Here is a 15,326-nt window from a genome sequence, read left to right as displayed (position 1 = left end):
AAGTCGCTTCAGAGTATAAGACGCACCCTCTGCCAAACAATGAAAAAACCTGTGATTTATAGTCTGTAAAATATAGTACATGGCGGCCACACACCAGTATCACGCCTTTTCACGCCTAGCATTTCTACTGCCCATAAATTATCTAGTATTAAGAGCATTTAATGATTAATATCCATAATTAAAATATCTTTATAAATGTCACTAGAATACACACCAATCTGACTTAAATTGTACCTTATTTTTTCACATCTTAATATAAAGGGCTAGCATTTGGTGTCCTGATATGTCAGTGCTCTTATCTACTATCGGTGTATGCCAGGGTGCATTTTTAACACTGCACATTATCTCGTTCTCCACTATCTCATTTATTGAGTTAACAAATTCAAAGGCATAGTTTTTACTTCGCCAGCTTTCTGGTATACTTATATACTTTGCCACGTGATTGCGGATTTGTTGAACTGACACCATTGGCGCATTCATTTCAATGACAAGTAAAATATCGTCAATAAGAACTTCAACTTCCTCTGGGTAAGATTTTGTTTTGTGGGACAGCTCGTTTCTCTTCTGTCGGTCTTTTTGCATTCTCCCGCAATAATGTACCAATCGCCTGTCCCATCTTGAGTCTTCGTTATTTTCAACAGCTTTCATATGACTTTTCTGCTCAATATGACACTTGAGGTAGTCCAACTTCCATTCAGTCCGCATTTTTCCCTCTGAAAACTCACTTGGTACTTTGGCTTCATGGCAAATGTCACACAGTTTCACCGCTTGTTCGTCTATTTGCACATGCTCCGACAGCCACTCCATCTTATATGAACCGCATTTCTTTTTTACTTTGGCTTGGTGAGTGGATGTGTCGCTGCCCGTTCGTTTCGCCATGATAAGGGGTTGGCATTTGCGTCTCTCAACTCCGCTGCACTCACGCACTGTTGATAGCTTGCTAACCTACACTGCGCGAGTAGGCTGGACAATACACAAGCAATGTCAATGCTATGATTGGCTGCGTAGCGGAAGTGAACCTTATCGTCTCATTTGCTGGACACCTGTCACTCACCGAGTTACAACGCAATTAATACGTTTTTTTTGTGCGCAGCATAGAATTTCTTGTGCGCAGAGTAGGTGCCAGCAGTGCGCGATTGCGCACGCGTGCAGCTTAGAGGGAACATTGACTCCAGGACCTTGAAATGCTTCTTAGGAAGCCACTCCTTTGTTGCCCTGGCTGTGTGTTTGGAAACATTGTCATGCTGAAAGACCCAGCCACATCTCATCTTCAATGCCCTTGCTGATGGAAGGAGATTTTCACACAAAATCTCTCGATACATGACCCCATTCATTCTTTCCTTTACACAGATCAATCGTCCTGGTCCCTTTGCAGAAAAACAGCCCCAGAGCATGACGTTTCCACCCCCATGCTTCACAGTGGGTATGGTGTTCTTCGGATGCAATTCAGTATTCTTTCTCCTCCAAACACGAGAACCTGTGTTTCAACCAAAAGGTTCTATTTTGGTTTCATCTGACCATAACACATTCTCCCAGTCCTCTTCTGGATCATCCAAATGCTCTCTAGCGAACCGCAGACGGGCCTGGACGTGTACTGGCTTCAGCAGGGGAACACGTCTGGCAGTGCAAGATTTGAGTCCCTGGCGGTGGCCTGTGGTTCTGGGATTTTTGCTTACCGTTCTTGTTGTCATTTTGACGCCACGGGGTGAGATCTTGCATGGAGCCCCAGATCGAGGGAGATTATCAGTGGTCTTGTATGTCTTCCATTTTCTAATAATTACTCCCATTTCTTTACACCAAGTGTTTTACCTACTGCAGATTCAGTCTTCCGAACCTAGTGCAGGTCTACAATTTTGTCTCTGGTGTCTTTCGACAGCTCTTTGGTCTTGGCCATAGTGGAGTTTGGAGTGTGACTGACTGAGATTGTGGACAGGTGTCTTTTATACTGATGAGTTAAAACAGGTGCCATTAATACAGGTAACAAGTGGAGCCTCGTTAGACCTCGTTAGAAGAAGTTAGACCTCTTTGACAGCCAGAAATCTTGCTTGTTTGTAGGTGACCAAATACTTATTTTCCACTCTAATTTTTAAATTTTTTTCAATTTTTTAAAAATCAAACAATGTGATTTTCTGTTTGTTTTTCACAGTCTGTCTCTCGTGGTTGAGGTTTACCCATGTTGACAATTACAGGCCTCTCTTATCTTTTCAAGTAGGAGAACTTGCACAATTGGTGGTTGACTAAATACTTATTTGCCCTACTGTATGTTACACACAGAAAATAATTAACTATGTACATTTTTGCCCCCAACAATCTTTTTTTTTTGATGCTGCGATCTACCCACACCTTAGCAAGATAGACACTAGACAATTCTGTTGCTAATGATATCTCAGAAGAGTGTCCCTCACACTATTAAAGTTCCCTAATGGTGTTCATAAAAGTTGAAGGTCCTGCAACAAAAGCAGCCGGAAATCTCATCTAATTGAAGGGCGAATTAATGTGGACAGTCAGCTAACAGCTTGTGGTTGGTCAGACCAACCCGGGGGCCATTCTCCCCGCAGCAATACCCTTTATGAGCAATTATAGCCGGGAATGCGTTTTTTAAATGAATTGCCTGTTGGACAACAGGACCGCTGCTCTTCCTCTGCGTCATTATCGATGCCCCTTGACCCATAGTTGGTCATGGGGGGATACATTTTCAAACGAGTCATCTGACCACTCTTTTTTTTCTTGGACGGGGATGGGGGATATTACTTTATGTTCTAGTTTTAAAAATGAAAATGAGTCGGCAAAGGCAATGATAAACTGACAATGGGCCCAGAATAGTAGTTATTAAAAAGTACAATAATAAGTCGCCGTACCGCAGCATCAAGCACAGATGCTCCTGATCCCCGATGACATCGTACTTTAATGAGAAGACCAAGTGGCCCAGGGCGGTGTCTATGGTGTAGTAATTAAAGTGCTCCTGGGAGAAGATAGGCAGAAGAACATTTTATGCATGCGTGATCTGAAAAGGGATACTTCAATGAGTCTAGGATCACTAATAGAGAAGGGCTCTCCAGAGTAATCATATTTCAAGTCGAGGAAGTAATCATCGTTTAATGTGTTTTGTACGTTTTGAGATATTTTTTTGTTTGTATAAAAATAGATAAACTTAGCTCACTTTGCCCATGAACTGCTTCCTGTAGATCTTGGCGGTGCTATTGGTCTCTAGCTTGACATAAGAGTTGGGGCATATAGGTTGCTCTGTCTCCGGAGTCTCTCGAGGCTCATGATTGGTCCCCTCAATCCAGTAGCCTCCAAACTGGGGCAGTAGGATAAGTGGGAATGGGCTACTGCGACCAAGAACCTGTCAATGACAGTAAAGGTGGAAGCGAAGAAAATATCAGTTGACTTTATGGTTAAAATGTTATTATTTTGAAAATTTGAATTTTCCGGGTAACAGAACACACAAAATATGTGAGTTTTATGGTTCATACCTCATGAACGCTGGGATAGGGGATGTAGTCCTCTTCTGTCTGCAGGGACGGAAACAAATATGAGTCAAATCATCAAAAAGATGCTTCTGGTCAAAAGTTGAACAGAGCGCCATTGCACTAACACTAGACAATCATGCGGCTCGACGTTTTTCAGGGTCACTTGTCGCACTCTGCAAACACGACGGAGATCACAAAAAGCAAGATTTGCCATTCGAGTCCAAACACATCCTTAATAAGCATGTAGTCTCTCATTTGAATCAAATGGTGTTATGAGGAAAATTGTTTGATCAGTGAGCTACTTGTTAAGGCTGTCCATGTTTGAACACACATGACTGAACCTTCATTTCACCACTCGTGAAGTTTCATCTTGAATTTTGCCCTTTGATTCTTGCGCAAGTCATAACTCATGCCTGTGCCTCAGTTTTGTAATTCAAGTAGGAACTGAAGAAAAATATCATTGCAGACGCTAAAATTGGCATTCTGTGACCCATGTTCCATCTCTCGACAAAATTGCAAGAATCAAAGTCAAACCGGAAGACAGAGCCTACAATGTTTAGGTAAGAGCCCAATTCCCAGAATCTGTAATAAAGTTTTCCGATTAGTGATCTAGGAGCCACAATTCTAAATTCCAGTAAAGATGAAGGTAGTTTTTAACCATGACAACAACAAAAGATGATAATCTATCATAATCTTTCAATGGTTGAAGATAGAGCAAAAGATTCTACATTGCCATTAGGAAACAAAACACAGTGAAAAGTAGACATCAGCAGACTGTTAATTCAGTATTAAGTAATTATTCAACATTCATTCAATTTTTATTGAATCCTGATTAAAATAAACTAACATGAGGAAACTACAGGTAGTCCCTGGATTACGAATGAGCCCCATTCCTACGCTGGCGACGTAACCCGAATTTCCGTGTGAGTCGAAATTAACACTTTGATAAAATAGCTATCCAAAAAGTCCAAAAGCATTTCGGTAATGCTTTACAATAAGGGTCCCTTAATTAACATTAGTTAATGCATTTTTAGACAATAACTCATGTTTAAGTAACATGACAATAATTCATTTAATCCCTTATCTAACATTTGCTAATATATTAATTAACATGCGTTAATGCATTAGTTCATGCACTTTAAGACAATAACTACTGTTTAAGTAACATTACAATAATTAATATAATTGGTTATCTAACATTTATTAATATATTAATTAACATGAGTTAATGCATTAGTTAATGCATAACCAGACAGTAACTAATAGTTTGGTATAATTTCTTAGTTAAAGGACACATGTGCTACACTTTACAATAAGGGTCCAAAAAGCATTCAGTAATGGTTACTAAAGGTTAAGGGGGGAACTTAAGCATTTATAATTTCTTAGTTAAGGGATACGTGTGCTACACTTCACAATAAGGGTCCAAAAATCATTCAGTAATAAGTTAATTAAGGTTAAGTGATACTTATGAGGTACGTTCACGTGACATAATACCATACTTAAGGTTAGGATATAATATATAATATATATAATACATTATTTAACATTGATTAACATATAAGTTAAGTTCATTAATAAATAGTTATTAATGTATACTGGTACTAGTAAGTGATTATGTTATTTTAAAATGAGAAACATTGCTCCGTGAGTCATTGGGTGCTGCTAACCTAACCTTAAGGTATTATTTCACGTGAACGTACTTTATAAGTATGACTTAACCTTAATTAACCATTACTGAATGTTTTTTGGACCCTTATTGTAAAGTGTAGCACATGTTTCCCTTAACTAAGAAATTATACATGCTTAAGTTCCCCCCCTTAACCTTTATTAACCATTACTGAATGCTTTTTGGACCCTTATTGTAAAGTGTAGCACATGTGTCCCTTAACTAAGAAACTGCTACGTTAACAAACCCTAACCCAAAACCCTAACCCTATATAGGCCTATATTTTTTTTTATTTTACCAAACCATTAGTTACTGTCTGGTTATGCATTAACTAATGCATTAGCTAATGCATTAACTCGTGTTAATTAATATATTAATTTATTAATATTATTATATTAATAAATGTTAGATAAGCAATTATTCTAATTATTGTAATGTTACTTAAACATTAGTTACTGTCTAAAAATGCATCAACTAATGTTAATTAAGGGACGCATAATGAACTGCACGTTTTTTTGCTTTTAACCAAGAATCAAGACTGTTTTACATCCATATCTATTAAGAATTCAGGGATTTAAGCATTTATTCACAAGAATTTTCAACGGAAAAAGTTCTTTGTGAGATAAGGCGGCGCTACAGAGGCTAAAAGACTAGCAGCACATTCGACATATTTACGTAAAATAAATGCTAACAGCCCGGTTCTTTGCCCTTTTAACAAAGATTTGAGACTGTTTTACACCCATAGTTATAAAGAATTCAGGGATTTAAGCATTTATTCAAAAGAAATTTCAGTGGAAAAAGCTCTTTGTGATGATAAGGCTGCGCTATAGTGGCTTAAAGACGAGCAGCACATTTGACATATTTACGTAAAAGAAATGCTAACAGCCTGGTTCTTTGCTCTTTTAAAAGGAGCCATTTTTATGTCCATATCTATAAAGAATTGAGAGATTTACACATTTATTCACAAAAATTTTCAACGTAAAAAGCTCTTTGTGTGTGTTTCCACTCGGTCAGCTTTGACGAAGATTTGCCCCCTATTAATCGGCCCCGCGCCCTGTGTCTCGTCAATATAATTATGAAGTCTAAGCATAAGTGTACATATTTTTACTACAGCTTTACAAATTGTCAAAAGTCAAAGAAGGAAAAGGCTTCAAAAAAGACAATTGCCTTGTTTTCTGTCTGTCAAGCCGAACAACTTCACTTTAGTGAGGACAGTACATGTTAACTTAAAAAAGTTAAAGATAAGATACTGTGTAGTACAATAAGTTACTGTTTACGCGTCCTTAAAAAAAAAGACTGGAGAAAATTGGCGGACGAGACTCTGGCGTCGTAAAGTCAAAATCGCCTAAGTTGAGTCCGTCATAACCTGGGGACTCCCTGTACTTCTTAAGGACCTTCCTCAGCAGCTTTACTAGAAGTGTTTGAAGACATGTTTTATGGCAAACGACTTTAAGAGCTATGTGTGCCTAGACCTGTGAAACCTGATTGCAGAGTTTATTAAAGGCTTCGTTCCAAAACCATTGGAGCATTAGATTGCACTCTGGATTGATTCAGATCTTATTTAGCAGACAGAATGTTTAACACTTTGTAGTTGAGTCCTGTTTGGCTCCACTGTCACATGGAGTTCCACAGCATTCAATTTTAGGGTTGCTGCTCTTCTGTCTGGATTTAGTGCCACTACATTTCAGATTGAGATTAACTGGAAAAGAAAGGAGGGAACACAGAACTTCTTTTCTGGCTTTACTCCATTAGTCACATGTGCATTTGAAATTTAATTTGAAATTTCTGCCTTTTGTTGTCAAATGTCAAAAAGTCAAAACATCTGAGGCCCCCAAAAGCCAGAATGAAGTGCGCCGGAGTCCCCCCATAACAAGAATATATCCCACCCAGTATTCACTTGTCTTGTTTCATTTGTTCCCTGTGAGGTTTCTGACAGTTACCATCTATTGTTCAGCTTTCTGGCACTGACAAAATATGCCCGTGCGGAATCAATACAGTACCCATGTTGAATTCTAAATGCATAAACCCTACCTAGCTAAGGCAGGGATTTTGCCTGGTCACAGTCAGTGAGCACGCTTAAAAAGCCCATCTGACAGCTGATAAGGAAAAAGGTTCGCATAACATTCATCATGGATGTGTTTCCGTATTGTGCTCAGTGAGGTGATAGGAGGATTTGTGACTCACTTTCAGGGGTGGAGGGAGGGGGCATCTCTGCTCGTCCATCCTGCAACCCTGCAGACAGGAAGAAGGGTATCAAAGAATGCGAAGAGAACAGGTGAAAAAAAAAGCACGGAAGCAGCTTTCAAAGGCACAAGCTCAACAGAAGTATTTTTTTTTAGAAGCGTCAAATTCATTCCCAACACAGCAGGGAGTTGTCAGATTAATCTTTGTTGCCTGTGACTCACGATCACGTTACGTAAAGTCATTCTAATGCCGAGGGATGAGGTAAAAGATGCTCCAAGAAAAGATAAACACTGGAAAAATGCCAAACTCCAGAAGTCATTAAGTAGAACTGCTGCTGTGGACTGAAGAGTGCCAGGAAGGGATTTCTCCCTATTGTATCTATTCTTATTCTGCTGACAGTTCCCAAAGCCCAGAGTATGTCTTGTGAGTAAGAGGGAGAAAAAAACACACTGCTGATCAGTAAACTGTTTGTGTGTAAAACCCCACAGCGAGACTTGAGATGCATCAAATTTTGATGCTGATCTTTTTGGACAATGGGAAAGATGGGAAAAAAGGAATGGGGGATGCTTTAAAGAGAGGAACAATAAAACATGGAACCACAATATGAAACGCACAAGTTCTCCGAGGGAGGTTTCTATTCATCGCTTAAATCACTCACATTTCTCAATGGGTCATGTTTGAACTTGGAGACAGACAGGATGTAACAAAATACACACTGGCTATTGATATTTGTACACTGGGGCAAATAAGTATTTAGTCAACCACTAATTGTGCAAGTTCTCCCACTTGAAAATATTAGACAGGCCTGTATTTGTCAACATGGGTAAACCTCAACCATTAGAGACAGACTGTGGGAAAAAAAAAACCCAGACAATCACATTGTTTGATTTTTAAAGAATTTATTTGCAAATCATGGTGGAAAATAAGTATTTGGTCAATACCAAAAGTTCATCTCAATACTTTTTTATGTACCCTTTGTTGGCAATAACGGAGGCCAAACAAAGTACCCTTTGTTGGCAATAACGGAGGCCAAACGTTTTTCTGTAACTCTTCACAAGCTTTTCACACACTGTTGCTGGTATTTTGGCCCATTCCTCCATGCAGATCGCCTCTAGAGCAGTGATGTTTTGGGGCTGTCGTTGGGCAACACGGACTTTCAAGTCCCTCCACAGATTTTCTATAGGGTTGAGACCTGGAGACTGGCTAGGCCACTCCAGGACCTTGAAATGCTTCTTACGAAGCCACTCCTTTGTTGCCCTGGCTGTGTGTTTGGAAACACTGTCATGCTGAAAGACCCAGCCACATCTCATCTTCAATGCCCTTACTGATGTAAGGAGATTTTCACTCAAAATCTCTCGATACATCGCCCCATTCATTCTTTCCTTTACACAGATCAGTCGTTCTGGTCCCTTTGCAGAAAAACAGCCCCAAAGCATGATGTTTCCATCTCCATGCTTCACAGTGGGTATGGTGTTCTTCGGATGCAGTTCAATATTCTATCTCCTCCAAACACGAGAACCTGTATTTCTACCAAAAAGTTCTATTTTGGTTTCATCTGACCATAACACATTCTCCCAGTCCTCTTCTGGATCATCCAAATGCTCTCTAGCGAACCGCAGACGGGCCTGGATGTGTACTGGCTTCAGCATGGGGACACGTCTGGCAGTGCAGGATTTGAGTACCTGGCGGTGCATTGTGTTACTGATAGTAGCCTTTGTTACTGTGGTCCCAGCTCTCTGTAGGTCATTCACTAGGTCCCCCCGTGTGGTTCTGGGATTTTTGCTCACCGTTCTTGTTATCATTTTGACGCCACGGGGTGAGATCTTGCATGGAGCCCCAGATCGAGGGAGATTATCAGTGGTCTTGTATGTTTTCAATTTTCTAATAATTGCTAATACAGTTGATTTCTTTACACCAAGTGTTTTACATATTGCAGATTCAGTCTTCCCAGCCTGGTGCAAGTCTACAATTTTGTCTCTGGTGTCCTTCGAAAATTCTTTAGTCTTGGCCATAGTGGAGTTGGAGTGTGACTGACTGAGATTGTGGACAGGTGTCTTTTATACCCATAATGAGTTAAAACAGGTTCCATTAATACAGGTAACGAGTGGAGCCTCGTTAGACCTCATTAGAAGAAGTTAGACCTCTTTGACAGCCAGAAATATTGCTTGTTTGTAGGTGACCAAATACTTATTTTCCACTCTAATTTGGAAATTAATTAATTAAAAATCAAAAAATGTGATTTTCTGTTTTTTTTCTTTCAACCTCCTGTCTCTCATGGTTGAGGTTTACCCATGTTGACAATTACAGGCCTCTCTAATCTTTTCAAGTAGGAGAACTTGCACAATTGGTGGTTGACTAAATACTTATTTGCCCCACGTTTTGTCATTCATCTAATCTTGTCCTTTCATGCTTGGCTGGCTTGTTAGCTGTCCATCGTGTTCGATGATGATGCTTGCTCCAATGGGGTGGGGGCGGCAGAGGTCGGCTAGACTGTCCCTAATGCCACTACTCACGAGCGCAGATAGCTGCATACCCACTCACAGGGGGGAGCAAGGGAAACTGGACGCTAGGTTGGGGTACCAGCCGCCCGCTGGTGTTGTTGAATGCACCTTTAGGATCGTTGATCTTGGTTTGTTCGGTGTATGTGTGAAACTGCGGAAGCACAAGTGGTCTGCCAGGCTGATCGGTTGAGTTCCACAGTTTGAAGTTCCGTGGTGTTGATATTGGCTCTCTTTAGGAGGTCCCTGATGCAGTCCTTAAAGTGCCGTTTTTGCACCCCAGCAGAGCGCTTTCCACCTCTTAGTTGGCCGCAGAGGACTTGTCGGGGCAGACGGCGGTCAGACATCCTAATGTTGTGTCCAATCCATTGAAGATGTTTCTTAGCCATAGATGCTTCCATACAGATCAAGATGGTGTTTTTAACGATGTCTATATAGGTGATTTGGTCTTCCCAGGACAGGCCAACGATCTTCTGATGGAAGCGGATGTGGAAGGCATCTAGATTAGTAATGTGCTGTCGGTATGGGGTCCATGACTCTCCCCTATAGAGGAGGGTGAAGAGACATACTGCATACTGATATTTGTATGTCATTAATGTAATATTGTCCTTTCTTGCCTCACTGGCATAATACAGCAATAATACACCATGGTTCGATACCCATATACATTTCAACAACTCAAGAGTCTCACACTTAACTGCATTCTATACATGATTTCTACATGCAAAAATAATGTGCTGGCAATGCACATGAAAGGCAAACTGTGAGGTACAGTGATGCGTACATGTTGTAGCTGCAGGTTGTTTGGAATACTAAAAGAGAAGAAAAGGTAGGCTGGTGCATCAAGGGAGGAATAAATTGCATTTCAGGTGTGAAATTCAGAGAAAGGCGTTTGATTATTGCTAGAGGAAGCGTCGCGGTTCAGCCGGCGAATGGCCACTTACAGTACCTGCATCCTCTCGATCATGGCAAACAGGTCCGAGGTCTGAATTGGGGAGGGAGAAAGTTGACACAAAACAGTTTTAGACTTGTTTTGATATTATTCCCCAACGCTGTTCAATCAAGGTTTATTGTGGTCTTGGGACACCACCAAATTTTTGGAAATGTCCTCCACGCTTCAAAATGTAATTTTTCCAAAGCATGCCTAGATGGTCTCTGTGCTCTTAAAGACAATTTGTGTAAACAAGTAGCTCTTCTGGGAATTAAAACATTCTCAAAAGCTTGACAAAGCTACCCTGACTTCATCCTAATTAGACAGAGGATACATTGTAGTTTGAAGTCACAATACTGCACTAAACAAGCCAGTTTAACTTTCACAAGTGAGGAATTTATGTTGTGGAAATTTTGAACAAACAGCTGCAAGTGATCAGATGTTTTGTCTCTAGCCTTTTTGGCCCATTACCAATAGCCTTCCTAAAGGGTTGTCTGACAAGTTTCCCCCTGATCCAGAATGCGCAGTAGAGCCTAGAGCATCTATTCCTAATGTCGTCAACCCTGAACCAAGACGTAAGCTGCTTGCTAACAAACGCATCGACAAAACATATACATAATATATGTGATTTGTCACTGTCGTGAAATTATTTTGTCTAAACATGAGCGTGCAACCTTTCTTCATAATCAAGTTAATTTGACAAAACATGGTCACATACCTTAATTATATGAATACGAATGCGTGCATGCAGTTTAAGCATGTTAAAGAAGCACCGACATGAGAAGCCGAGCACATCTGGCCCGACGCTTGTTGCGTACTCAAGCCGATTTGTTCACCATGTAACACAAGCGGACTGAAATGCCAGACTGATGTTTCCACATGACATCTTAAATTTACTAAGGGCCATTGCGGGGGCTTGTCAGACACATGCACACACATAGCTACGCATGCACCACTGGTGTTTTAAGACTCTCTCATGGGTACATGCCCGTAAAAGCAAATGGCGTCAGTATCAATGATACATTTTAGTAGTGCAGTGCTTCACAACAGAGACAGTGACACCAAAGACAAATGCTACTCTGCTGTAATATTCAAGCTTCGAAATGAGAGAACCACCTGTAGATGTCAACTAGCATGTTAAATTTGAGATCCGCCCAATTTGTGAGTTTACCTTAAAAAGTTTCTTGGAAAAAGGTTGCATTTTGTAAAACCTACAAAAGTTGTACTGCTGATAACAAAAAAGAGAACAAAAAAGTTCAGATCAGACTTTGTTTTCATGGTGACAAAAGACTATTCGTTGATCGGTTAGATTTGGTGTTGGTCTTTAAAAATGAGTCAGAATGTTCTAAAATGTCTGGCAATATGTGTCCGATTGCTCTGAGATTGGCTTAGACCGTGTTAAATACTCTGCCATTAGTCAGGTTAGGACTAACACACTGTGAATATATTTACCTGTCTCACATTTGTATCAAATTGAAACCATTATTTAAGGAAACTTTTTGAAAATGTTTCTTTGGTGGTGTGCCATTTGACTGTTCTAAATGATTTCATGTCCCAATAAAGGTTGCAAAGCAAAATATTACATAGACAGATTAGGAAAAATGCTGCTCATATTTCTTTTTACCACTTTGACATTTTGCGCCTACCCATGGCAAATAATTTGGTGCTCGTGATGACCTCTACAGGCCACCTCACAATCTCTCATTCTCCGCCAACCAGTGAACCACAAGCACCTGCTCCCTACCCGCAGGAGGTCAGACAAAACAAGATCTGAAATGTCTCATCTGGATTCAGCAATGTCTTCCGACCTTTGAGTGGGCGAGCGCAGAAAAGATACTCACATCACTAAGACATCTCCTCTTCAGTAAAGGTCTGCGAGGGGCGCTGTGGAGCAGCGCGTATGAGAAGGTGTTTGCCATCATCTTGGCGCAAAGACGCTAATTAGTCTGGATAAACAAATAAACAAATAATGGGGGAAAGTTGAGTCGCAGGAGTGCGTTGGCGTATGAGGGGCAAGACGTTGGCGTTGAAATGCGAGGACGGGATTCCACTTCCTCTTTTGTTTCCTCTCATATGAATTTGTACTGCAGGAAGTTGTGCAAAATGAGGAACAACACACGCACACACGCACCCCCACACATGCAATTCCGCGCTTCTCCTTTTTGTTTAATCACAATATGGGAACATTCATCTTCCTCTCAGCAGCACACTCTTAAAATGGAAGTTGACTCTGAAACTTAATTAACACATCATCATGTTTCATTCAGCCCGATGTTACAATTTTTGCATGCTGAGTTCATGCAAAATGTAATTGCACAGTGGGAAAACACTTTAATGCTCCACTTTAAAAAATTGTCTGGTGCTGACCTTGATTAGGCCTAATTGTTTGTACTTATTTATTCATTTCATTTAGATTTGATCTCATTCCATCAAGCAGCGATGAGGTTATTTAAAAAAAAAAAAAAAAAAAGTTATGACAGGGGTATTCAACTAAAATTTAAATGGTCCAGTTTGAGAAACTCACTCAGAGCCAAGTCTAGAAGACCATAATATAAAACTAATAAATGTAATCTGCATTTAAGAATGTTATTTATACTGTAGTAGCTTCATTTACTACAAGTGTAAAAAAACAAATAAATTCAGTAAAACCCATATCTTTTGGCACCTTTTGTGAGGTTACACAGAACTCTTTGTTCAAAAACGTTTTGTTTTAAAATCACAAATTGAATAGTTGAATATGGTCATGTAGGGTGGCTTAATTAACTCGGGTGTTATTTCATCACGACCAGTGTTGCTTTCGTCAACGATACCGAAAATATTTCGTCAACGAACAATTTTTCCATGACGATGACTCATGATGATATGCTGAAAATGTGTCTTGTGAGACTAAAACATCATGAGATGGATGCCAGTTGTCGTCTGAAGACACGAGAACGAGAGGAAAATTTGCCATAGTTTCCGTCAATTCTCAATGTGTTATTTCATTATTTTATGTGTAGTTAGCACCAGTGTTGTTAATAATGGCATTAGAGTATAACGGCGTTACTGACGGCGTTTTTTTTTTCAGTAGTGAGTAATCAAATTAATTACTTTTCTCAGCTTTGCAACGCCGTTACCGTCGCTGATGATGTAAAGGCGTGCGTTACTACGCGGTTGAATGACGCAAGAAATATCTGAGGGACGAGGAGAAAGCAGACCGGGAGTGGGAAAGAGGAAAGGGAGTTGTGACGCTGTTGCAAACGCGATGCTAGGTCGCTCATACCTGACTGCAGCCGACACCGACCGCCTACAAACTACGCCTACATGATGCTATGGTAGATACCACATGTATAGAGAACTAGATGCGAAATGACTGACTTGGCGGCGTTGGTAAACAGTCTCCATCTTAAAGCAGTAGATTTTTTAGGAAGGCGCTGTTGTAGCAAACCTTCCTAGCGAACATAAGTAACTTTTTATCTAAAATACTCTTAATTCGGCAAAATCCTGACTAGACTCAACAGTTTTAAAACTTTCACATGTCGGAAGTAGACAGAAAGGACCTAATGCAATAACGGGAGCAATTTTAACAACTTTGACGGTTGATTCACAGCATTAAATGACTTCCAAACATAGAAAAGGTTACAATCTAGTATCACAATGTCCACAATACCTGTGTCTAGTTAAGTTTAGGTTAAATAATTGAGCGAGGCCCTATTGTCCCAAAAACCCTTTGAACTTCACATAGTGTGACCTATGTTTTTTTTTTTTTTTTGAATGGAAAAGAAAAAAAAATAGTTCAATTAATATAAGCATATTTGATGTGAAAGACATTATAGAATGGATCATACAATAACATGTAAAGCATTAAAAATAAAAATCAGTTACTATGCCATGTAACTAATTACTCTTACATGGAGGTAACTGAGTTATTAACTCAATTACTTCTGGGATAAGCAATTTGTAAATGTAATTAACTACTTTTTTAATGGAAGATTAACAACACTGGTTACTACGCATTTAGCAGTGTTTGGTCGTGTCACTCATGTGACGTGCTGCACCTCCCCCGATCCCCCCGCCCCACACACAGGGTTACTCACCGGCTGGAAATCCTGTGCTCATTCCAGGCTTCTTTTGTGAAACATATTTGTCAGGTGCTGCTTGTTAAGTTTTGTTTTTTATCTTACGTAGATATGTCATGTTGCTTTAGCCTTTAAAGGCCTGTGCTGAGTGGTCATCACACACGAAACTTAGCGTTCGCGTTAGCATTAGCATTTAGCGCAGTGACTCTGTATTTTGATAGTTATTTCTTTGTTTCTCATGATTCCATATATTTTTCCTCAGAATGGAGTGGTTCTATATCAATTTCCCTGCATTTGCTCTATAAAAGTAACATTTACTGAACATCACAATGTTTTTTATTCATTTCTTTTAGTGTTTCTGAATGCTAAAGAGCTGCACTTTTGAACTAATTTATTATTTTTTTCAAGCTATTTATCTGAGTTTGTTCTACGTAATAAAATGTCTGAGTGAGTGCTCGTCTGAGACTGGTGATTCCATACTTTTGCTAGGGGTTGTAGAATCATAATAATTTATTG

At 39.8% G+C, this 15,326-nt stretch overlaps 1 protein-coding gene across 17 annotated transcripts in view; it reads right to left on the bottom strand.

The window, feature by feature from the left end:
- The window catches only part of rap1gapb (RAP1 GTPase activating protein b), a 208,969-nt gene that overhangs the window by 45,748 nt on the left and 147,895 nt on the right, over positions 1-15,326 (bottom strand). For 11 of the 17 annotated variants that reach the window (XM_057846171.1, XM_057846172.1, XM_057846157.1 and 8 more), the window contains 4 exons: positions 7,324-7,371; positions 3,477-3,515; positions 3,161-3,346; positions 2,859-2,962 (listed from right to left, as the gene is read on the bottom strand). In XM_057846171.1, coding sequence (XP_057702154.1) covers positions 2,859-2,962; positions 3,161-3,346; positions 3,477-3,515; positions 7,324-7,362 — 368 coding nt within the window. In that variant the 5' untranslated portion in view covers positions 7,363-7,371. Of the gene's footprint in view, positions 1-2,858; positions 2,963-3,160; positions 3,347-3,476; positions 3,516-7,323; positions 7,372-10,765; positions 10,807-12,593; positions 13,192-15,326 lie in introns of those variants that run through there. The other 6 variants (XM_057846159.1, XM_057846165.1, XM_057846158.1 and 3 more) reach the window with 4 other exon arrangements.

This window comes from Corythoichthys intestinalis, chromosome 9, assembly GCF_030265065.1.
Source record: "Corythoichthys intestinalis isolate RoL2023-P3 chromosome 9, ASM3026506v1, whole genome shotgun sequence".
Classification (NCBI taxonomy): domain Eukaryota; kingdom Metazoa; phylum Chordata; class Actinopteri; order Syngnathiformes; family Syngnathidae; genus Corythoichthys; species Corythoichthys intestinalis.
Note: the sequence above shows the minus strand (reverse complement) of the source record. Positions and strands in the feature narration are given on the sequence as shown.